The 24,897-nt window shown below is 49.5% G+C and overlaps 3 protein-coding genes across 3 annotated transcripts; 2 read left to right on the top strand and 1 right to left on the bottom strand.

The window, feature by feature from the left end:
• Window positions 1-131: 131 nt before the first annotated feature.
• Window positions 132-18,789, top strand: LOC6561721 (protein split ends). The gene is made up of 11 exons (XM_043214676.1): window positions 132-985; window positions 1,052-2,012; window positions 2,166-2,889; window positions 3,071-14,350; window positions 14,462-15,983; window positions 16,060-16,169; window positions 16,297-16,377; window positions 16,516-16,693; window positions 16,766-17,071; window positions 17,147-17,493; window positions 17,636-18,789. The coding sequence occupies exons 1-11, from the start codon at window positions 295-297 to the stop codon at window positions 17,921-17,923; spliced, it is 16,488 nt and encodes a 5,495-aa protein (XP_043070611.1). The 5' UTR covers window positions 132-294; the 3' UTR covers window positions 17,924-18,789.
• A 2,144-nt stretch (window positions 18,790-20,933) lies between these two features.
• LOC6561722 (39S ribosomal protein L10, mitochondrial) lies at window positions 20,934-22,105 on the top strand. Its single transcript, XM_001989069.3, has 2 exons — window positions 20,934-21,078; window positions 21,190-22,105. Exons 1-2 carry the CDS (start codon window positions 21,057-21,059, stop codon window positions 21,927-21,929), a joined length of 762 nt encoding a protein of 253 aa, XP_001989105.1. The 5' UTR covers window positions 20,934-21,056; the 3' UTR covers window positions 21,930-22,105.
• Window positions 22,106-22,129: 24 nt separating this feature from the next.
• LOC6562460 (putative iroquois-class homeodomain protein irx-1) lies at window positions 22,130-24,592 on the bottom strand. Its single transcript, XM_001989070.3, has 4 exons — window positions 24,566-24,592; window positions 23,635-23,687; window positions 22,818-23,573; window positions 22,130-22,481 (listed from the first exon to the last, which is right to left on the bottom strand). Exons 2-4 carry the CDS (start codon window positions 23,676-23,678, stop codon window positions 22,280-22,282), a joined length of 1,002 nt encoding a protein of 333 aa, XP_001989106.1. The 5' UTR covers window positions 23,679-23,687; window positions 24,566-24,592; the 3' UTR covers window positions 22,130-22,279.
• Window positions 24,593-24,897: the final 305 nt, after the last annotated feature.

The following is a 24,897-nucleotide window of genomic DNA, read 5'->3' as shown; positions in this document are numbered from 1 at the left end:
GCTGCTGCGACGACAGCTCATCTAAAAAGTCCTGGTGGCAGTGGCAATGCCGGCGTCTCAGCAGCTGGCAGCAGCAGCATAATGAGCTCACCGATCAATCATCATCCACATCCACATCATCCGCACAACACACATTCACATCATCATCACTACAACAACAACAGCAGCAGCAGCAACAACACATCCGCCTCGTACTCTTCACCCGCCCACACGCACACGATAGCAGTTGCAGCAGCAGCAGCAGCAGCCGCCGCAGCAGCAGCAGCAACAGCGGCAGCAGCAACAACAACCGCCATGCACCGCAGCGTTGCATATGCGGGCAGCGCGGCGGATGAGGGGGCGATGCGCAAACAGCAACACCTGCAGCAACACCACAATAACAACAGCAGCAGCAGTAGCAGCAATAGAAGCCTCGCCAGCGGCGGTGTCAGCAAATTGAATAAGCTGCTTAAAACGGCATTGACAACGTCACGCTGCGGCTCAGAGTCACCGTTAGGAGGAGGAGGAGGAGGCTCAACGATGACGACGACGACGACGACAAGTACAATCACAAACAACAATAGTTTTAGTAGTAATAGTTTAAATAATACAATAAACACGGCCACTCCAACGATGCCAATTGCTGCCGCAGCAACAGCAACTACAACTGGCAGCAGCAGCGACATTTTAAATGTGGCTGCTGCATTGGCTGCCGCTGTCGATCATAGCAGCAGTAGCAGCAGCAGTGGCGCCGCACGTGCGCCGCGTCATCATTTGCATGGACGGAGCACAACATCGTCGAGTCGCTCGCATTCGCGTTCGCCGAGCAGTTATAGCAGTTCGCATAGCTCATCATCGGCCTCCTCATCGCATTCATCGTCGCATTCGCACGCGTCCAGCCCGATAGCGGGCAATTGTGCCGATGCCGGTGGTGCTGGTGGTGTCGGTGGTGCTGCTGCTGGCATTGCTGCTGCCACAACACGCAGCTCACGCGTCACAGCGAACAGTAAGTACACAATTAACTCACTATATATAAATAAAATATACTTATTACAAAAAATTTTACTTACAGGCACCTCTTCAAATCCCAGTGGCAATGCAGGTGGTGGCGGCGGTGGCGGTGGTGGCTGTGGCTCATCGAGCAGCAGCAGCAGCAGTTCGAGCAGCAGTAGCAGCTCCTGTCTGGCCGCCAATCCGGTGGTGCATTCCGAAGATAATCGTCCGCTGGCGATACGTGTACGCAACCTGCCCGCCCGTTCCTCGGACACATCCCTTAAGGATGGTCTCTTTCACGAGTACAAAAAGCACGGCAAGGTCACGTGGGTGAAGGTTGTCGGCCAGAATTCGGAGCGTTATGCGCTCGTCTGCTTTAAAAAACCGGACGATGTGGAAAAGGCGCTTGAGGTCTCGCACGATAAACATTTCTTTGGCTGTAAAATCGAGGTGGAACCCTATCAGGGCTACGATGTCGAGGACAATGAGTTTCGGCCGTATGAGGCCGAACTGGATGAATACCATCCGAAATCGACACGCACCCTTTTCATTGGCAATCTGGAGAAGGATATTACGGCCAGTGAGTTGCGTGGGCATTTCGAGAGTTTCGGCGAGATCATCGAGATCGACATCAAGAAGCAGGGCTTGAATGCCTATGCCTTCTGTCAGTATTCGGATATTGTGTCTGTGGTGAAGGCCATGCGTAAAATGGATGGCGAACACTTGGGCAGCAATCGCATTAAGCTCGGCTTTGGCAAATCGATGCCAACGAATTGTGTCTGGATCGATGGCTGTGGCGAGAAGGTCTCCGAGTCATTTCTGCAGTCGCAATTCACACGCTTCGGCACCGTCACCAAGGTCAGTATCGATCGGACGCGACAATTGGCACTCGTCCTGTACGACCAGGTGCAGAATGCCCAGGCTGCTGTCAAGGATATGCGTGGCACGATTATGCGTGGACGCAAGCTGCAGGTAGACTTTGCATCACGAGAATGCCAGGATGCCTTCTACGACAAACAGGAGAAGCAGCAACAGCAGCAGCAAGTGCAGCAACAGCCACAGCAACAACTCCAGCAGCAGCAGCAACAGCAACAACAACAGGCGCCACAAGCACAGCAACCCAATGCGGGTAAGTTATCATTTGGTTAAAAAGGTATTCAACTTTTACTAATTGCTCTTGTTTTTTTTACTTTAGCTTCCTCGTCGTCGCGCTTTAATCGCTACGAGTCGTCGTCGCAGTCACGCTCGCGCGCCTCCTCCTTTAGTCGGCCGCAGAGCTCGAGCGATATTTGCTCGCCGGGCAGCAACACGCCGGGAGGTGGTGGCACGTCAGCTGCAGCCAGTGGCACAAGCAATGCGATGCCAGCGCCCAGTCTTGCTGCCTCGTCAGGTGTAAACAGCAACAGTTGCAGCGCAACACCAGCGACATCGTTGCCCTCGTCGGGTGGCATCGGTCAGAATTCGTTGCCCATGTCGCCGGCAGCGATGGTGCAGGCGCGTATGCGTATGGCACGAAGTGCACGCCACACCATCGACTTTCGCAGCCTTGAGGATTACTCGAGCAGCTGCAACAGTAACAGCAACAGTCAGGCGCCGGATGAGGATGCAGGCGTTCTTATGCGCTGCGATTCGCCAGTCATTGCACGCCTCGGCCCAGCCGTCAATAACAGCAGCGGAAATCCAAGTGAAATGCTCGATGTGACGCTGATGAATAACAGCATTGGCAGCATTGCGAACAACAATCGACGTCGTTGTGGTAAGACAAATGTAGATTTGCGCCATCATGTGCACAATCAACGTTTCCAATTGCCAGAACAACTCGAGGAATGCCCGTCCAGTGGTGATGAGGGCGTGGTCAGTCCGCGCAAGCGCTTCAAAATGGATTACCATCATCATCATCATTCCAATGCCAGTGCGGTAAGTTTGCTCGGTTTGCTCAAAATGATCGCAAGTGATGAGAGAGATTTCTATTCATATCAGCTAATATTCTTAAATATTGATGGGAAAATGAATATACGTTGCTCATTAGTTAATCACTCGATCATTTGGCATTTTAAATAACCTGATATCTAAAATGTTCTGCTTTTGATTTCAGCAGCAATCGCAGCTGCTGCTGGAGCAGAACAGCGACTTGTCGTCCACTGGCCACATCAGCAACAAGCCCAGTCCGCTCTCCAACTGTGATGTCATACACGATCCGCTGAATCGCAAAAGCGAAATACGACGGGTCTCCGAAGCGATTAATAAATTTTCAGCAATTGGACCGCCGCCATCGGGTGGCCAACACCACGGGATGATGCTCAGCTGTCGCCGGCCGTCGATTGATGTTGGCGCTTTATCGGCGCTCTCCAATTCGTCGGCGTTTCGTCATGGCCTGGTCGGTGCGAGCAGCATGGAGCAGCAACAGCAGCAGCAGCATATGATGAATGCGTCGCTGGCCGCGAAACGACGACGTGTCGCAAACGCCGGCACAATGCAGCAACTCAGTCAGCCGACGCAGTCGCTGCAGCAGTCCTGCTCCTCCAGTGTTACTCCCCAGAACGTGTCGAACAGCAGCAGCAGCGGTGGTGGTGGTGGATTGCTGACGCCAACGCTGGCAGCGCCCACGCCAAACGATGACTATCATCATCATGCGTCGCGTGGTCGCGGCCATCAGCTACATTCCCATCACTCGCACGAGGCCAGCGGCGGCGAGAGTGCCGATGGCTCCCGACCAGGCACGCCGCTGTGCGATGAACGGCCCGAGATACTGCCCACAGAGCCGCGTCGTCTGCCGCCGCCAAGGGAGCGAGCGCGGGAGCGTGTACGCGATATTATGTGGTTGCCACTGCCCAAATTTGGTGTGCTCTTCTTTCAGCAGCAGCAACAGCGCAATGCTGCGGCCAGCAGCAGCAGTGGTGTTAGCAGTGGCTATTTGCAGCAGTTGACGACAACGACGGCCTTACTCGCCAGCAACAACAATAGCAACAACAACAACAACTCTAGTCTTAGTGCTGCGACATTGTCGTCCAGCGGCTGCTCCTCATCCACATCAAGCTTATCGTTTTTGCCCAGTCCCTCCTCGCGCTACTGGCGCTCTAATCATCATCATCAGCACCACCAACAGCAGCATCAACAACAGCAGCAGCAACAACATCACCTTCATCAACAGCAGCAGCAACATCAGCAGCAACAGCAACAGCTGCTCCAACAACAGCAGCAATCGTCCTCATCGTCTGGTCTAATGTCCAGTCCGGTGCGTCCGCGTTCGCTCAGTTCCAATTCGAGCGATTCGGATGTGCCGAGTGGCCAGGCAGGCGGTAGTCCGACGTTGGACGAGCGATTGCGCAACTTTGAGGAGAACTATGAACGCTGGTCCGGTGGCAGTAGCAGCAACAACAATAACAGCAACAACACCAACACAAATCCCAGTCATAGCCACAGTCACAGTCATGGTCACAGTCACAGTCACAGCAGTGGCAGTCAATCGAATACACCATCCTGGCAGCTCTCGATGCACACAACAAATCTGAGTGGCTTGAGTTCATCGTCGCATCTGGTGGGCTCCGGGAACAGCAACAGTTCCAGCGGCACAGTGTCCAGTACAACGAGCAGCTCACGTCACAAATTTCTCGATATTGATGAGCTGCAGCCGTCGGATATTGTCAAATCGCTGCTAGCAAAGAAATCGGTGTTCGACGATGACTTCCAGCGACTGAAGAAGAATCAGTGGTATGAGCCGGCTGCGACAGATTTCAACACGGGCAGCGGATCGTCTGGCATTGCTCGGCACGGCCTTTGCAGTGGGAACACATCGCCGGCGTTACCCAATCTGGCGGCGACTAAGACAACGGCCGTCATTGGCAACTGCAGCAGCAGCAGCAGCAGCTGTAAAACTGCTGGCGGTTTGTTGCAACGCTTGAGCAGCTTGTCGCCGATGAACTCGCCGCAGGCCTCCATGTCGCCCTACAACAGTCCGTCGCCCTCGCCCTCCGTTGTCAATGTTAATGCCAGCAAACAACCTTGTCTAACTGGTAGCAGCACCAGCGGAAATGCGACAGCATTACCAACAATAGCAGCAGCAGCATCAGCAGCAACGACAACAGCAGCCACAGCAGCAGCAGCAGCGAGTGGTTCAGCAGCAACAGCGGCAGCTGCCAGCAAGGGTCTGCAATATCCGTTTCCCAGTCACCCGCCATTGCCAAATACAGCAGCACCACCGCCTGCCGTGCAGCCGGCACCACCACCGCCACCAGAGCTGCCCAAAAGCACAAAAGCCATGAGCGGCAGCAGCAATCAACAACAACCGCTCAGCAAAAGTCTCAGCGTGCCTGCTGCTGCTGCAAATGAGACGCGGTCCGTGCTGCAAAAGTTCAACTCTGTGCCAGGCAGCAATAATGTGGGCACTACGGGAAGCAACAACAACAACAGCAGCAACACCGCTACCAGCAGCAGCAACAACTCATCCTCTAACGGTAACAGTTCCTCAACAACAACAATAACAACAACACCAACAGCAGCCACAAATGTACAAAAGCCAACGCCAAACAACTCTCTGGATGAAATGGTGGTGGAGTCCAAAGGCAACCATAAGAGTTCAACCAGCTCCACGACATCAACGAACAGTTGCGGTTCCACCAAAAAGGGCTCCGTCGGCGATAAGCCGCATGGCCACAGCAAACACAATAATCGTTCCGATACGGAAAAGAAATCCAAAAAGAGTTCCTCCTCCTCATCAGCAGCCACCACCGCCTTCAGCTCCGATAAGCGCAAGAATTCCGCATCATCGCAACATTCCTCCAAATCGGCGACAACGCCCAAAATGGAGGATGAGACCAGTGAGTCGGATGTTCCAGTGGAGAAGTCGGAAAAGCCGGAGCGCGAAAAGGAAAAGCACAAGGAGCGACAGGAAAAACGGGACAAGGAGTTGCGCAAGCATCATGAGCGCGAAGAAAAGGATCGCAGGGTGCAGGAAGAACGCGAGGAACGCAAGGCCAAAGAAGAAAAGGAGAGAGAACGAGAACAACGGGAGCGAGAGCGCCGGGCTCAAGAGGAGCGTGAGCAAAACGAGCGCGAGGAACGCGAACAAAATGAGCAGCGCGAGAAAGAACAGCGCGACAAGGAGCAGCGCGAGAAGGAACTGCGCGAGCAGGAGGCGCGTCTGGCACGCATGCGCGATATGTCCGCCTATCACAAGAACAAATCCGATGCCAGTTCCGAGGCCAGCAGCTTCTATGTGGCCGCTGCCACTCCTAGCGAGAACAACAAGGAGAATGCCACGGATATACCAGCTGTAACTACTCCAGCTCTAGCAACTGCAGCTGCTGTCGCAAGTGGTGCAATAGCAGCAACTGCAATTGCAGCTGTTGCTACAACCTCCTCCGAGACCAGTGGCAAGGATCGCTCACGAAAATCGTCACGAAATTCTCCTGGACCGCTGGGACGGCAGCACAAGCGACGGCTCAGCTCGCAGGACAGCAATCACAGCAGTGGCGGCGGCGCTAGTACGACACAAAATCACGAGGATTACGTGAAGCGTTTACGCATGGAGAGCAGCAGTGGCAGTAATCCCAATCCCAATCCGAATGCCAATCATAGCCAAAGCAATCATCAGCGTCTCAGCGATCGCCGCGACTCCAAGGAGCACAAGGGCAGCAGCATTGGCGTCGCCTGCAAGGACGAGAAACCCAACGCGTCCTCCGGCAAGCCGCACAGCGGCAGCAGCAGCTCCAAGCATCATCGTCGCGAGAAGCATCATGCGAGCAGCAAGTCTGCCAGCATTGAGCAGAATCACATTACCAGTGAATCGGACGTTGCCAAACAGCAACAATTGCACTCGTCCACGCTTAACACCAGCGAGGAGGAACAGCCGCCGCAGCAGCAACAGCAACAATTGCAGACATCACAGCAGCAGTTGCAGCCAACGCCGCACAAATCGCAACGCGATCGTGATCATCACCATCATGGCAGCTCTTCGTCCTCATCACGGCACAAGAACAAACGTGAGCATCATCATCATCGTGAAAAGAAGCGACACTTCATCGCTGAATCCACAAATACGGATGAGGAACCCACTCACAATCCACACAGACGGATCTCTGCAGCAGGCAGCTCGGCGGGTGAGATGAGCAGCAATACAAGTAGCAAGCAGCCGCAACAACCATCGTCGCAGCAGCAGCAGCAACAATCACAGCATCAACAACAACACCATCAACGTCATCATCATCATCGTCGCAGCATGGAGCGAAAATCGTCGCGTGGCTCGGACGAGGGCAACACCTCTAACAAGAGCACCTCGCAGACGCGCAAAATGATGCTTAGCTCGGCGGACTCGGATGACACCGATGATTTATCCAAGAAGCATTCCATATTCGATATACCAGACGATTGCCCCAACGTCTCCATGTACGATAAGGTCAAGGCGCGCAGCTGCAAGAATATGCAACGCCAAGCGGAGGAGAAGAAAATCATGGCCAAGTTCTCGCAGCTCAAACAGTCACGTGCCAAGAAGACGCGTTATACCAGCTATGACGGCGATAGCGATACGGAATTCGAGGATCGAATGCATCATCCGCACCATCATCGCAGCAGCGGCAGCAGCAGTTTCCGCAATCATGGCGGTCTAAGCAGCAGCGATGAGGAGGAGAACGATGATGATGGCTATCATCGTAAGCTGTCCCACATTCGCATTTTCTCTGACTCGGACGCCGATCTCGAAGATGTACTTCGCATGCGTCAGCAAATGCAACAGAATCTGCGTAGATTATGCGATGGCGACGATAGTTCCGAGGATGAGATACGACGCAATGTCCTTACTCATGCGGGTAAGCGGAATTGTCTGTCCACACGCATTGCCTCCGACTCGGAATCGCAATCGCAACCAGCCCCAACAGCGGAGCTCATCAAACAGGAGCCAGACATCAAGCAGGAGCAGCTCTCCGAGAGCGAGTTGCCCAAGTTTACGAACAACTCGCAACATAATTCGCACTCCTCCAACGAGGAGCGCAAGCTCGTAAAATCTGAATTCAAGAAGGAATACAATGAGTATTTCAACTCTAGCTTTACGGGCTATGTTGACGATGACGCAGGTGCCAAGCTCAAGGATTACTCCCCGGAGACACGCAAGAAGCACAAAAAGAGCAAAAAGCGTATCAAATCTGCTGCAGATGCTGCTGCTGTCGCAGCCGGCAATACGAGCAGCATCTTTGATGTTGCCGATTGCAAGACGAACAACAAATTCGACAGTTTCGATGAGCTCAAAACGGAGCATGACGTAATCAGCACTGCTGCGGTTGCCACCTTGGATGACACCGCGACGATGCCAGCAGCCGCCAGCGATCGACGTAAGCACAAGGAGCGCAAGGAGAAGAAACGCGAGAAGTTGCGCAATATGAGCGAAACTAATGTCAGCGTCGGCGGCGGCTCCATTGAGCAGCAACAGCATCCGCCTCCACAGCCAATCAGCGAGAAGCTCTCCAAGGAGGAGAGACATCGCCTCAAGAAATCAAAGAAATCCAAGAGTTTGGAGACTTCTGCTGCACGCCTCTACAATGCCAACGCCAGCAGTGTTACCTCCCCCAACATATTGGCGACACCAACTGCACGCGAATCGTCCTCGTCCAAGCGCAGCGAAGACAAAATGGAGGACATCTTTGGCATTATCTCCGACGAGGAGGAGGAAGAGCTGGAAGCACAGCTAACCGATGAACAACCAGATACGACCAAGGTGCAGCTGTCGACGACAGGACCCATGGTGTCCGCTGCGTTGCAAACGTACAAACAAGAGACGCCGCTCAGTCTCAATAGCAGCAACAAGGAGTCGGCGGCAACAATACAGCAGCAGCAGCAACAACAGCAACAGTTGCAGCAGCAGCAGCAGCAACAACAGGAGGAACTTGAGCTGGAGCGCAGCGAACGCGAGCGGCATCGCAAGGAGAAGCGCGAGAAGAAACGTCGCGAAAAGACGGCCCGCGAACAGCAGCAACAACAACAACAGCAGCAGCAGCAACAACAACAACAACAGCAGCAGCAACAAGTTGCCAGCAAGCTGGACGACGACAATAGCGTCGATATGGATGAGGCGGGACGTGCGCTAGAAGCACAACTCATGGATGACTTTGACAGCAGCAGTAAGCTGCCAGAGGATGCCACACCCTCCACAGCGACCACATATCGTAGTGATATGACGGACGTGTTCCGTTTCTCCGATAACGAGGACAACAACAATCCCATCGAGCAACAGCAGCAACAACTGCAAGTAGCTAGCGAAAAGGAGGCGGCGCATAAGAGCAAGGATAAGAAGAAAAAGAAGAAGCGCTCTAAGGAGGAGAAGCAAGAGAAGCAGGAGAAGCACGACAAGCAGCAGCAGCAGCAACATCAACAGTTGCAACTGCGTCGAGAGGCAGCAGCAACAGCAGCAGCTGCGCCGCTCGCTGTCACCTCCTCTATTAGCTCCGCTCTTACCATCAATGTCCAAGCGGCCGCAAAGCACGCAGGCGAGCAGCTGGAAAGGGAATCCAAGCAGCACAGTTCACCGCTCTGCAAGCCATCGCCTAGTTTGCCATGCCTGCTTGGCGATGATGATGACGAGGAACCACCTCTGCCAGTGCCAGTGCAAAAATCAGTCACGAGCACTGCAAGCAGTGGGGCGAGCAGCAGCAGTAATCGCTTGCCTGGTAGTGATTCACTTTCCCCGGCACGTGAGAAGCCGCGCTTGATAAGTCCTATTCCAAAGACGCCCACCATTAATTCGAGTCAGAACACCAGTTCCATGTTATCCACCCAGTCAGCGGAGACGCCTGTGAGCAGTGGAGCAGCACCACTAGTGACCACGCCCACCTCCTCAACAGCCGCATCCGCTGCTGCTGAACCAAAAGCAGCAGCCGAAGTAAGTTCATCGCCAACCAGCGCTGCCTTGGCCAAGAAGAAGGAGATCTTCATACCCGGCTTTGATGGACAACTTGATGATAAGATAAGCGAATCAGCTGTGCAATCCATATCGGCAGAGTTCAATACTGCACTGCTGGATGCGCTTGCAGATGAGCCAAAGATTCCGGTGGCTTCACCACCTGGCGTCCTCAAGGAGGACAACAAGTCCAGGGTGACCATTTCGCAGGAGGAGACAGAGAGTGCCGTTTCGGCGCTCCTTGGCGAAAGTTTTGGCACCTCTTCTACAGCGGATTACTCGCTGGATGGCATGGATGACATGACAGCGACCGTTACGGAAGTCGTTGTAGCCGAACCGGATGAGGAGGCAGCACTGGCCGCCAAGGCCATTGAAGCCGCCGTCGAAGAGGTCGCCAATGAGCCCGAACCCGAAACAGAGCCGGAACCCGAACCGGAGCCTGTTGTTGTCTCTGTGAGTGGAGTGGTCCTCGATGCAGAGGAGGTCAACAAAGCGGTGCAAAGTTTGCGTGAGGATATGGACATCAAGGCGGATACGCCGCAATCCGAACGTGATCTGCAAATTGACACAGACACCGAGGAGAATGCCGACGAGGCAGATAGCAGCGGACCCACCTTGAAGATCGATGAAACGCCAACACAACAACAGGAGCAGCAAGACAACAGCAACAGTAGCAACAGCAACAGTTCGTCTGACAAATGTGACAATCGCAGCGCCAGCAAATCACCTGAACTCAAGGTGAGAAAGTCACCGTCAACGCCGACCCAGCCATCAGTGATAACGAAGATGCCGCTGCTGTTACCCATGCCACCAACGGTTGCTGCTGCTCTGGCCATTAACAACAACAATTGCAATGTGTCTGCGCGACCAGTGCACAAAATTGAACCACCCACCATTAGCAAGTTGCAACAGCCGCTTGTGCAGCCAGTGCAAACTGTGTTGCCAGCGCCCTCGGCAACTGTTACCACTCCAACAGCATCAGCAACAGCAGCTGCAACAAATCCTACTGTTGCTGCTGCCGCCGCTCGGCCTCTGACACCCGTCATCAATTTAGATTTGTCGAATGTTATTGCCAATTGCTCGAACACACCTAGCAGCAATAGCTCTGCGTCGCTGTCCTTTGGCAGTCCCACAACAACACTGAAAACAATGCCGCAGGCTTCGACGCCAAAACAGTTGCCATCAACAACAGCACAGCAGCAGCAACAGTTGCAGCAGCTGCCGCCACAACGTACACCATCTTTGATCATGCAGCCGCCAACAATTTCGATACCAGAGCAAGCGCCACATTTTGTAGTGCCACATCTGATATTGTCACCACAACAACAACAACAGCAGCAGCATCAGACTCCTGGGGCCTTTATGATGGGCATGCGTGCACCATCGCCGCATAGTCCGTTGTTGTCGCCGGGACGCGGCGGTACGCCCAATCGTCAGCTAAGTCCAGCAGCTAGGCCAGTTGTTATGACAGCACAACAGCAGCAGCAGCAACAACTGTTGCATTCGCCCACTGGCAGCAACAGCAATCTCAACATGAGTCCGCTGCCCAGTCCCACATCGCGTGCTACTGCAACAACAACAACAACATCGCCGACAAGCAGCGTCAAGTTGCCGCCAAACACGCCCAACAGCTATCTATCGCGACAGCAACAACAACAGCAGCAAATACAGCAATCAAAGTCGGTCATCGAGTTGCAATCATCGGCGGGTGCACCAACAGCTGCACAATTGTTGCCGTTGCCAATGCCATTGCAGAAGATGCCAGCATTGCCGGTGTCGCATCATCCGACAATCATTAGCAAAGTTGTTACCGTGCAGCCGCAGCAGGCAATACAAACCAGCCAGTTGACCAACTCGCCACCCATGGGCAGTTTGCCACCGCACAAAAATCTGCATATAAGTGCGCAGCAGCAGCAGCAACATCAACAACACCAACAACAGCAGCAGCAACAGCTCTCGCCACAAATGTTGTCCAAGATGAATTCGCAACAGCAACAGCAGCAATTGCAAAAGTATATGCAGGTACATCAGCAAATGTTGGATCGTAAGCCGCCGCAGCAGCGGCAACAACAACAGCAGTTGCCGCCACAGCATCAGCAACAACAATTGCAACAACAACAACAGCAGCAGCACATGCAACAGCAAATGCAACACCCGCCGCTGTCGCCAGGTCTTCATCATTCACTGCCCACGCAGCAGCAGCAGCAACAACAACAGCAGCAGCATCAAGCGCGTCAGCAATATCAAGCTCAACAGCAGCAACATCAACAGCAGCTGCAACAGCAACATCAGCAACAAATGCATCAGCATCAACAACAGCAGCAGCTGCACATACAAAAGCTGCAGCAACAATTGCAATCACAACAGCAGCAACAGCCACTAACACACTTAACGCCTCCATCAATGTTTGCACAGCAGCAACAACAGCAGCAGCAGCAACATCAGCAACTGCCTCGCAACTTGCAGCAGCAGCAAGTGAGTCCTACTGGACTCAATGCAAGTGCCCACAGCTCGCAGCATAGTCCACAGGCGCAGCAGCAGCAGCAACATACCTCAGCAATACTGGTACGATCGTCACCACAACAACAACAACAACAGCAGCAGCAGCAGCAACAACAACCACAAACGCTGAATGTTATACAAAGTGCGCCGCCGGCCCAGAAGATCATTGTGCAGCAGCAGATTGTGCCCGCCCCAACAGCGACCACAGCCATACACTATCCACCACTACCCAAGGATACAACAGCTGTCGTGGATACGTCACCTGCCCCAGTGTTGCCATTGAAGACATCGGAAGGTGTTTCGGTGATACGCACGCCAACGCCAACCATAAACTTGGCGGGTTCACCGCAGGCGAACAAGGCAGCCACTGCAGCTGCTGCCGCCGCCTCTTCACTGCTCACCGAGGAGAATGTGATCAAGATTTCGCAACCCAAGCAGGATGAGCTCATCGAGCAGGACTCGAAGGAGGTGGACAGCGATTACTGGTCAGCCAAGGAGGTCAACATTGATAGTGTCATCAAGAAACTTGATCCAGCAACAGCTGCTGCGGCCAAGGAAGACAATCAAAACAAGCGGACAGCAACACAACAACAGCAGCAGCAGCAGCAGCAACAACAGCAGCAACAGCAACAAGTTGTTGTGCAACAACAACAGCAGCAGCAGCAACCGCTTCAAAAGCAGTCGCCGCCAGTTGAGGAGATTTCAAAGCCAGCTTTGGCCACAGAACCCCCATCAACAGGTGGTGCCGCAACAACAGCAGCGGCGACAGCATCTGTAACAATTGCTGCAACGGCAACAATTGCTTCCAACAATGACCACGACACCGAGGATGAAACTGAAACGCGTCAGATGAGCATAAAGACCCTGAAACTTGGTCGACCGCCTAGCGCACGCGGCGGTACTGCCAAACGTGGCCGCCAACCGCGTGGCGCCAAGGCCAAACAAGGTGCTGTCGTCGTCGCCAGTTTGCCGGCAAATGCCAACGATGCCAGTCTGCCGCTCTCGCCGGGCGATAATGGTGTCCACACTCGTCTGCGCAAACCAGCAACGGCACCTGTGACGCGCGGACGCAAAGGCAGACCGCCGCGTAATTTGCTGCTGCAACAGCAGCAACTTCAACAGCAACAGCTGGCACAGCAACAACAGTCGCAGTCGAAAGAGGCTGTTGCCCCAACAACAACGCCCACAGTTGCCCCGATTCCTGTGCCAACAGCTGCAGAGAAGAAGGCACGCAATCAGGCTTTGACGCAAACAAGCGGCGGCTCCAGCGAGGACATTTACGAGTTTAATGATGATGCATGCGATGCAGAGCCCAAGGTTAAGGCAACCACAATCAATACTGCACCATCAGCAACAACAGTAACTGCAGCAACCACAACAAATGCAGCAGCAGCGGCAGCTGCTGGTGAGGAAACGCGTCCACGTCTCATACTAACTATCAACAAGCTCAAGAACAGCAGCGAACTTGAGGCACAAACAGAGCAACAGTCGCAGCAGCAACAGTCGCAGCAGCAACAGTCCCAGCAGCAGCAGCAGCAACATTCGCATCCTCAGCTGGAGCACAACTCGGACAGCTGTGAGTCCACAAGCACGCGCAAATCGCGTCGTCTGCAAGAGAAGGAAGATCGCAGCACTGTGGATGACATCATCGAAGATGTGGTGCGAAATACAAACACACAGCAGCTACAACAACAATTGCAACAACAGCTGCAGCAGCAGCAACAGTTGCCTAAGGGCGCACAAACACCACCGCGTCGCTCCGGCCGCAATGCACAGGCAAAGAAAGCGGATGCTGCACAAACGCCTAATGCAGTGGGCAGGCCCAGACGCTCTAAGGATCGCAAGACGATTTGCGAGCTGCCAGCTAGCATGCAGCAACAGGAGGAGGCAACACCAGTGTTGCTGCCACCACCGCCAGCAGCAACAACAGCGACAGCAGCAACAGTAGGAACAGTGGCGGCACCGCCAACAGTACCAACACCAGCAGCAACAGTTGTTGTAGAAGCACAGCAACAGCAACCACAGCAGCAACCTCAACAACAACCACAACAGCCACCTCAACAACAACAAAAGTTGCCAGAAGTTAAGGAACCACAACAACAGCCGGCTGTCATTGAACCACTGCCGCCGCCGCCGCCAGCACCACCCGTGGTCATCTCGAAACCCACACCACAACACCCCAAAAAGAAGGCAATTGCCGCTGCCGAAATCGAATCCTATCAGGCCATCAACTCATCCATGCCGCCCATGCATCAAACCGCTGCACCAGCAGCAACACAAAAGATAACTGGCGGTGCAGCGGATGCGGTCAGCAAGGCTCTGATTGACCCGGTCACAGGCATAATTACGGCCGGAATGCCGCAGGGCAAGGAAGGTAATTTGCCGGCAGCGAATGCGGCGGCGCCCGCTAATAGCAGCAACGAGGCAACCTCACTACAGCAGCAGCAGCAACAACAACAACAGCAGCTGCAGCAGCAGCAGCATCAACAACAGCAACCGTTGCAAATCAGTGCCACAGTTATTGCACCGGTCACACCCCTAACAACACTGAGCAAACCGGTGCAGCTGCAGGTGCAGGATAACAAACCGCTGAGCGTGCTGGTCAAGAGCAATACCACGCCCAATACACAGCCTACGCTGCTCATACAGCACCAACAGCAGCAGCAACAACAACAGCAGTTTACGCAACAGCAGCTTCAACAGTTGCCAAACAAGCAGCCTCTGGTGCTGACAACTGTCTTGCAGCATGCGCAGCACAGCACAGTGCGTCCACCGCAACCACTCAAGGCGCATGTGCTGAATCGCGAGAAGAATCTACAGCAACAGCAACAACAGCAGCAGCAACAACAACAACAACAGTTGACGCCCAACAAGCAACAGCAACCAGCGCATGCTGGCCACATGTTGCTCACAGATGCTGCCGGCAATCCGCAGCTGTTGCAGCCAAATATTATGGCTCGTCACCTGATAGGACAACAGCAGCAGCAGCAGCCAACACCACAGCAACAGCATCTGCTGGTGAATATACCACCACCAGCAGCGCATTCGCCGCACTCGCCGCGAATAACAGTCGCGCAACAGCAGCAACCCAATCCTGCGCCACTGCAGCAGCAACAACAGCAGACGCTGGTCATCAAGCAGGCTAATGCTGTTAATGCAACAGCAGCACCACATCCACAAATCTTGCATGTGGTTAGCTCGAAGGCTTCAGTTTTGCCACAACAACATCAACAACAACAGCAACAACTGCCAAACCAGCAGCAGATAAACAAGCAAAACTTTGGCTATGCTCAACAGGCGCCGCCACAGCAACAGCAGCAGCAGCCAATGGTGCAACAGCAACAACTGTATAAACCACCAGTGCAACAACAGAAGAGTTCACCACCGGTGCAGCTGACTCCACACAATCTGCTGCTGCCCACACATCATCCGGCGCTGTTGTTGCAGTCAAAGCCAGCGGTGCATTTGCAGCCGCAACAGCATCAATTGACGCCATCACCGCCGCCCGGTAAGCCCAATCCAGTGGTGCATAGTCTACAGGCGGCGGGTCAAATGATGCCCGGCAGCATTGGCAGTCCACCACCGATGAAACCAGGACAGCAACAAGCCAACACTGCAGCTGCAGGTAAGTTTTCAACGGTGCTCCTCCATCATGCGACAACTCTCGACTAATTGTGCACTTTATAATTTTGTTTATCCAGTTATGCGTACCGCCATACCAAACATCAGTCCGCAAGGACAGCCGCGCGTCTCGCCGTTGGTGCTGCCGCCGGGTATGCCCGGTGTGCCGCCACCCTTCGATGCCAGCATGGTAAGTCATCCTTTATAGCCATCACTAATACTAAAACCAAGATTGCTTGCTGGCAAGCTTTTACTAGTTACTAGTTACTGACTAACTTACTAACCTTTAACAAAATGCTAATCCCCAATGGACGCAGCATGATCTGGGCGTCTATGTGAGCGGTCGTTGCACACAGAGCCCGCCGCCCGCCCATCAGCAGGCATCGCCCATAACACCGGTAATGCACAAGTTTTACATGCGGAACTTTGAAGTAGCGTAACCCAAGTCTCGTCCCCACAACCTAATAGCTAACAATTAACATTGACCAAGCAATCGTCTGGCAAGCATTTTCTAATTTGCTTTTCTTCTTTCACAGAATGATACGACACTTCGCGCTATGCTGTACCAGCATCACATAATGCGCAGCACTGACTACGATGACAAAATGATCAGCAACAGTCCGCCACTGGAGCTGCGTCGCCCGGGCAGTGGACCGCCACGCACCATTGCTGTGCCGCACAGCCTGCAGAGTCCACAGGATCGCACCGCAGCTGGTAAGCAGCTGAGCATAAATCTCGAATTCCGCTTGATACTAGACTTAATCCACTTTTCAATCTCGCTTACAGACTCACCGCAGATGGCTCAGGTGTATGTGCACAATGCTCGCATTCCGCACGCCCATTTCAGCGATATGGCTACGCGTGGCGGTTACTATGAGAGCGCTGGCATACAGCTGGAGCCACCGCCGGCGCATCGAGCGGCGGCTTCGATTAGTGTTGTGGTGCCACCGCCGCCATCAGTCTCCTCCAGTAGTCCGTACATAGGTGGCGGTGCCTCAGTGTCTGTCTCCCTGCATCCCAGCCAGGCCAAGCTCTTGGAGCAACGCGAACGTGAACGTGAAAACGAACGTCTCTCAATGGTGGCAGCAGTTGGTGAGTATTTCTTACTTCTCGAACAACACACAGCAGCAACAGTCATAACACATTCCCATCATCTTCAATTCACAGCCAAGCAGCAGCAGCAGGATCATCTATCGTCATCTGTGCTGCACGGCGGCATGGAACTGCCCGGACAACAACAACAACAACCAGGTCCACCACCACAGCCAGCAATTGCACCCCCACCAGGTGATTCGCTTGTCACGCTGTTGCAACGCTATCCAGTGATGTGGCAGGGTCTGCTTGCGCTGAAGACCGATCAGGCAGCTGTCCAAATGCACTTTGTGCACGGCAATCCGAATGTGGCGCGCGCCTCGCTGCCCAGCCTGGCGGAGAGCACAACGCCCCTGTTGCGCATCGCTCAGCGCATGCGTCTCGAGCAGACGCAGCTCGAGGGTGTTGCTAAAAAGATGCAGGTGTGTAAACGCATTCCAACAAATCTATTTGTCGATCAGTAATCGTTGAATTAAATGATAATTATAAATCAGCTGGCTTCGGCTTAAACCATTAAGTAAATCACTAATCACAAATTATTAATTTTAATTAATTACTCCATAGGTGGACAAGGAGCACTGTATGCTGCTGGCTTTGCCATGTGGTCGTGATCATGCTGATGTGTTGCAGCATTCGCGTAATCTGCAAACTGGTTTCATCACGTATCTGCAGCAGAAGATGGCCGCTGGCATTGTGAATATACCGGTGCCGGGCAGCGAGCAGGCTGCCTATGTGGTGCACATATTCCCCGCTTGTGATTTCGCCAACGAGAATCTGGAGCGTGCTGCGCCCGATCTCAAGAATCGTGTCGCCGAATTGGCGCATCTATTGATTGTCATTGCAACCGTCTAGCCAGGCTAACCAGGCGGAAAGCTCCCATCGGATTTACAAATTGAAACAAGAACAGCAACAACAACAACCGGCAATTCCTTTATATATTACCAGCCAGAACAAATTAATAACAACAACTGAGACAACAACCACATGTAAAGTAAACAAAATGAAAGCAAAACAAACAAGCAACCAATAATACAACAACTACCAACTACTACTACAACAAACAAAAACAAGTTACGCTCTTCTAGTATTTTAAGTAATTTTAAATAGCGATTAAACAAAACAAAAGTTTAAGGAAGCAAAAAGAAAAGAAAACAAAAGAAAACCTTAAAAAATCTAAAAAAGTAAAGAAGATGAAAGTAAAAAATGCAAACTTTATTGAATATATAAATAGATGCAAGAGACAGAGACACAGAGAGAGGGAGAGAGTAAAACACATTTGAGGCCAAACTCATACTGTATGTAAAAACGATCAAATGTTTGTTGGCAACTAACTATTCACGATCCAATGTAAATCCGTAAAACTAAAACAAAAAAACAACAACACGTAAACAGCCCAAAAAAAAAAAAAACCAACAACAAATGCAAATTGTATTTGTCGAAGTCTTCAATTCGTTTCTTTCGTTTACATTTTTGTCTTTAAATATACATAATAAATAATTTAAATTTAACAACTTTTTGAAAGCTTGCAAAGTATATCGTTAAGTTTGATCTCAAGAAAGTTTTTATTTTTTGCTTAATTTAAAATGAAAATGAAAATGATAATGAAAGAAAACAAAACAAAAAAAAAAGGAAAAACGAATGTGAATGAAAAATGCTTAAGGAAAGAAAAAACCTAACTGTTTACTGTACTACATACTACTACCATTACATACATACAAGCATACATACATATAACCCTACTATCCTCTTAACAAAAAAAAACTCAAAAAAACAAACAAAAAACAAAAAGAGTAAAGAAAGCAACACGTTTAAGTTTTTGATTGGTGAATAACTTCACACACACAACCACAACCACACCAACAACAACAACAAGAAGAAACACACACACATACGCCCTGCCCCAGTTACTGCTGGCATTTTACAAAGTTTCGAAAGCCCTAATTAAGAAGTAGACGTAGTTTAACAGATCCTATAGAGTCTCCTCCAACTACAACTATTCTCTATTCTAATTTGTTTCAAAGTTTGTTCCTCGGCTCCATGTGGTGCACGAGCCAATCAACGAGGCTCGCTTGTGTCGCATGGACCCGAAGAACGCCATTGAGCGCCACCTGTCGCCAACAACAACAACTGCTGTTTAAGCACAATTAGGTTTATAGTTGCGCCCAGAGGCTTTTTTCCTACAATTACAAACATATTACAACATATAAATACATGAATACATACAACATACATGCATACATATATACACACACACACATACATATAAATTACAATTATTAAACATCTATTTAATTATTATAAACAAATATGTGTTAAGCCAAATATTTTAACGTTTAGAGACAAGCTTCTTATTTCCTTGTTGCTTATAATATATACTTATATATCTATATCCATTTTCGGATTGCAAATTGGCCACCAAAAATCCCTTCAACGAGGAGGCGCCTCCGAAATGGGCGACTCCACGTTGCTTGGCATTTTTGGATGTTGTTGCCATTGTGTCCAAGTTCCGTTCCCTGTTTCAATCTTTTCCGCCTGTGTTTTGCTTGATAACGTCAAATAGCAACTACAACAGAAACAACAACAACAAGAACACCATCACTGCCACAAACACTACACGGAATTAATTCAAGCAAAGACGTTTCCATTCTTCTAATTTAAATGTTTTAGTTCTCTTTTGCGCGAAACTTTGTAAATTGCTAGGGCAGTAGTCGTAGTGCGTATTTATATATATATTTAACTATATATATATATATACATATACACATAAAAACATATATTTTAAGCCCATTGCTGACTAAAAGAAAACACATACAGACACCCAATACACAATACACACAAATATATATATATATATATATATATATACACAAATTTATATATGTATGAGAGTAAAGAAAAATGAAGATGATAAAAGAAATCCCCTCTGTACACTCCTTAAACTTAAACGTTTTCACGCCCACTTGTAAATTATGTGACGAAAAAGCAAAAAACAACTGTAAAATATTTAAATTATTTAGCGTCTAAACGATAATTCATGTACATGTAAATACAGTTTAATTAGTGTTTAGCGCGTATTTAGTTGTATGTTTTAAAACTAAAACTGTACATTATATAACACGATAAAGATACGGGATATGAAAAATGATCAGAAGTAAATCGCAAGTAAAAACATATTTGTCAGTAACACACAACAAGAAGAAGAACAGATGAAACGCTATTGTTTTAAGACATTTTTAGTTATTTTTAAGTTAAATAATGATGAAGAAACCGATTAAATTACACTTATTTCTAAGTGAATTAATAAACAAATTCAATAAACTTTTTCTGTTAAACCATTTGTTTCATTTATTTTCAAAAACCTTTTGATTTTCTTCTCTGCTCTAAAGAAAAAGTGTCCCCAGTTCATTCACAATAGTTGTTGGTTGTACGATAGACCGTTATGAGCCCACAGAAAATAAAAAGAAGAGAATCCATTAGCGAAATGCAACTTATATATATATATATGAACACACAAACACATAAATATTTATATATATATATAAATATAGATCTATATATACATATATATAGATGTTAATGTTATACTTGTAATTAAATAAATTCTATACCTATGCATTATGTGTGGAAGTTTAATTAATATATATCTGAAATACTAAAAACAGTTCTTAAGCCTGCAGCAGCAATTGGAAGCTTAAAGTCATTGGATTATTAACAAAATATCTAAAACTTGACTGGCAAAGTTGATTGTGCAGTGAGAACAGTTTGCGGATAACGGATACCAAGTAATAACAGCGGCTGTAAAATTAACATTTAAAAAACTGTTAAGCTGCAACAGCTGACTTGCGCACATTTAGTGTTATCGATATACATATATTACCATCGAAATATTGAGCATTGCAAGTGGACGTATTTTTATTATTTATTTGTTAATAGTATATAAAGGTGCATACAAATATTGGTAATTAAGTGTTAACAACCCGCAAACATGGCAAATCTAATACAAAAAGGTAGGCACACTTGCTACAAACATGTTCAATCGTGTTGAATTGCCAGCAGCTACAGCTGTTTCTGGATTCTGGTTATACAATGTACGAAACTATTTACTCACTATTTGGTAGGCCTGCCTCTGACGTCGGCGCGGACGCCACTGCTGCAGCTGATGCGCCATCGCGGCAAGATTAACATACAGCGACCCAAGGAGCCGCATTATGAGCGGGCACGTGTCGTTGCCGTCACACAGCCCAAATATCCAGAGCCGCCTAAGGCTTTAACCTGCTTTCAGTCGCGGGCGCAACGAACGGCGGCTCAACTAGAGAATCCCTACAATGCAATCATAGCGCGCGAAGTGCGCAACTGGCTGGATCACTCCCGCCTAGTGGCCATCTTCCATTTGAACTCCATCACAGCCGATGAGATCTTTCGCGTGCGTGTCCAGCTGCACAAACAAAATATGCATCTGAAATCCTACGGCCGGAAGATCATTGCCCAGGCTGTGACCGGCACACAATACGAGGCGATTATGCCGCTGTTCCACTCCAATCACTGCATCGTCTTCTCGCCGGATCAGCAGCGTGTGGGCGCTTTGTTGCGCCTCACCCGCAAAGTGCCGCAAATGGTGCTGCTTGGTGGCATTGTGGAGAACACGCTGCTCAGCCGCAACGAGCTGATCAACTTTGCCCAGCTGCCCGGCCTGCAGTCGGCCCAGGCCCAGCTGGTACAGACGCTCAACATGGCGGCAGGCACTGTGGTGCAACAGTTGCAGGCGCATCAGTGCAATCTGGTCAAGGTGCTGGACGTCCATGCCAAAGGCGGAAGCGATGCGGCGCCGACAACGGATGTGAAGGAAACAAATACGTAAATTATAATTTGATAAGACAGTAGACACTCGTTAAGTGGAACTGTAGAATCACAGAGAAAGTCCTCATTTTGTAAGCCACATGTAAAATTGTAGACTTAATGAATATGGTTTTTTAAATGAGTTTTGAGTTAAGTCCAGTTAAACCAACAAAAATGATTTCATGTTCTAAAGTTGCAATTAACGAGCAACCACTGTAAGAATAACAGCAAAAAAAAATAGAATATATTCAATTTGTCTTTCATACTAAAATTACAAACTTAAACTGGCTCTATACGTATATATGTAACTAGATTGCACTTTTCCAAACGGCCTGGAATGTTGGCGTCAGCGGCCAAGTCCATGTCAAGGCCTTAGGAGGAGCTGATCGTGGTCGCCATATGATGCCAGCGCTGTCTGCAATTAAAAGCCAAATTGGCCAGCGCCTCGGCGGCATCCAGTTCGTCCTTGTGATGCAGCAGCCAACGCTCGCCACGTGCCGCAGCTGTTGCATCACTGGTAAACAGCAACTGACTAGGCAAGGCCATAGGTCGCTCCTGGCCACCGCACTTTTGCCTGTAAAAGTAAGCACACATTTCTGTAGAGCCAAGCTACAATATTTTGGGCATATTCTGCATATTACAGCTAAATGATAAAGTGGTTCGAGCATAAAGACATTCATTTTGAGTATGCGCCAGATATCTTTAACAAGTCCAAAAAGATTAGATTAGACAGCTGTCGATCCAAACACATAGATCAGATTTGGCCCATTGTGATATAACTTTCATTAAGAATTGAAATATTGAGATACCAATTTGATGACCCAGAATATGTACTTTTTGAGATGACTTTTGGAAGTTATCTCCCTCTTTATCAATCTCGCTGCAAGGACTTTTACTGTCATCGTTTTACCTGCTCATATTCCACTCGATGTGATAGTTGTGCCTGTCCGGCGTAAATCTGGCTGCGCTCTCCAGCCACTTGTTCAGCTGAGTGCCATTGTTATCAGTGGCACCTGTTGTCGTCATGCTGTCATCATCCAGGGCATTGCTGTCGCGCAGGTATTTCTCCATCATCTGCTGTTTGTACTTGGCCTTGCCCACCGGCACCGTGGGCAACATGGGCACACGGCAGCTCTTATTGCGATCTGGCTGCGCCGTGCATTCAACGTAGAAGTTGGGCTTGTATGGTGCGGAGCAGGAGGAGGAGGCATTGTGGCCATTGCTATCAGTGCCTGTGCTGCGACTCGATAGCTCATCTTCATCCTCGGCATCGTCATCATCGTCAGCATCATCATCATCATCATTGTGGGCTGCGCATGGACCACGCATGTCCTCCTCCCAAATGCTGTCCTCGGACGAGATGCTAAACTGCTCCACATTGCCGCGAGCGTTGTGATTGTAGTTCTTGATTAAATGGCCCCATGACTTCTTTGCCTTTTCGCGTTCCGAGTTTTTTAGCTTGCGCCGCCAGTTGGCAAACCAATTACAGATCTGTGTATACGTCAGTCCCGTCTCTCCGGCCAGTAGTTTCTTCTCCTCTCTGCTGGGATACGGATTGTCGCGGCGCCGTATCAGCCAATCCTTGAGCATGCGCTTAATATCCGGCGTAAACAGCCGCTTCGTAGCCCGAGCCAGTTGCAGATCATCCTCCGGTGGCCAGGCACGTCTAAAATTATTGAGTCAGAATCTGTTTTCATATTCATCCCTCAACCCCGATCATTCCTCACCTGCTGTGGCGACGATTGCGCTTGGGGCGACACGATTTCTCCATGGCACACACCTGCCAGGGAGAAAGAGAACGTAAATATTTGAGATATTTGCTGAGATCGTGTGCAATCCCCCCGTTTATTGCTCATCCCAATTAAGCCAATCGACGACGCGAAATGCGCTGTAAACCAAATACAAAATACAGTTTCAAAACATTTTTGGGTGGGTGGCGCTATTTCTGTCCCAACGGCGATCGACGAGAAAATTGTTCATGTTTTTTGCTCTATTGCCGTTGTTTTTATCCGATAAATGAAAAAAAAACACTGTGTCACACACACACACACACACATACACACAGAAAGAGAAAATAATCAGAGGAGAGAGAAAGATATCACACGATCAGAACGAATCCAAAACTCTAAAGAGTTATGCTTAAAGGTCACTGCAAATATTTGACATGAATTCGAAATGCCAATTTTAATTCATCTGGTCACAATATGTATTTCTCGCATTCATTGATAAAAACTTTGGTGGCCATGTTTTTCAAGTAAAGTATGCCAAAATGTATATATCTACATATATCTGTGCTTATGTATACATTTGATAGACACATCAAAATCTGTCTATAAAAAGTGTTTGCGCTTCTTGGCCAATTTTCAAGTACGCTCATCTTGAACCCTTCGAGGCGAACTTTTGATTTTTAGAATTTTGCAGCTTATTGCTAGTATTTATTTGTTATCACTTTTCTTGATGTGTGTGTTATCACATGTTATATAATCTGAACATAACACAATAGAACAATAGACTTGTTTTTTTAGAAAATAAATTATCTATTTGCCCGAAAATTGTTTAAATGCTCTCAATGGCAAATTCAATTGAAAAGTTTGCCAAATTTTGTTAGAAGGCCGGGGGAACAGTGGGTCATTGCTCAGCATGGATAAATTCACCCACCTGTAAATATTCAGTTTCAGTTTTCTGAAAATGTTTTTTTTTTGTTTTTTGTTCTATTTTTTGTTCTAAGAACGCGACAAGATAAACGTTTCGATCGTCCAAGTCTCAAAAGGCAAACTGAACGCTCGTCCAATTTTCAAAAACTGCCCAAGATGCTTTCGAATCATTTTCGGCGGCGCTACGATTGCCATTCGGAAAAACGTCGGCACTTCGGATAACGAGAAAACAAGAAAAGAGAAAACTCACTCGCACTTATCATACACGAGTGGGGCACTTTCAGTCTATTTACAAGATTCGGGAAAATATTTGCAGGTACACACATGCAACATATA

The sequence above is a fragment of the Drosophila grimshawi genome, unplaced genomic scaffold, assembly GCF_018153295.1.
Source record: "Drosophila grimshawi isolate 15287-2541.00 unplaced genomic scaffold, ASM1815329v1 contig_1377, whole genome shotgun sequence".
NCBI lineage: Eukaryota > Metazoa > Arthropoda > Insecta > Diptera > Drosophilidae > Drosophila > Drosophila grimshawi.
This window is presented reverse-complemented; position numbering and strand designations above follow the sequence as displayed.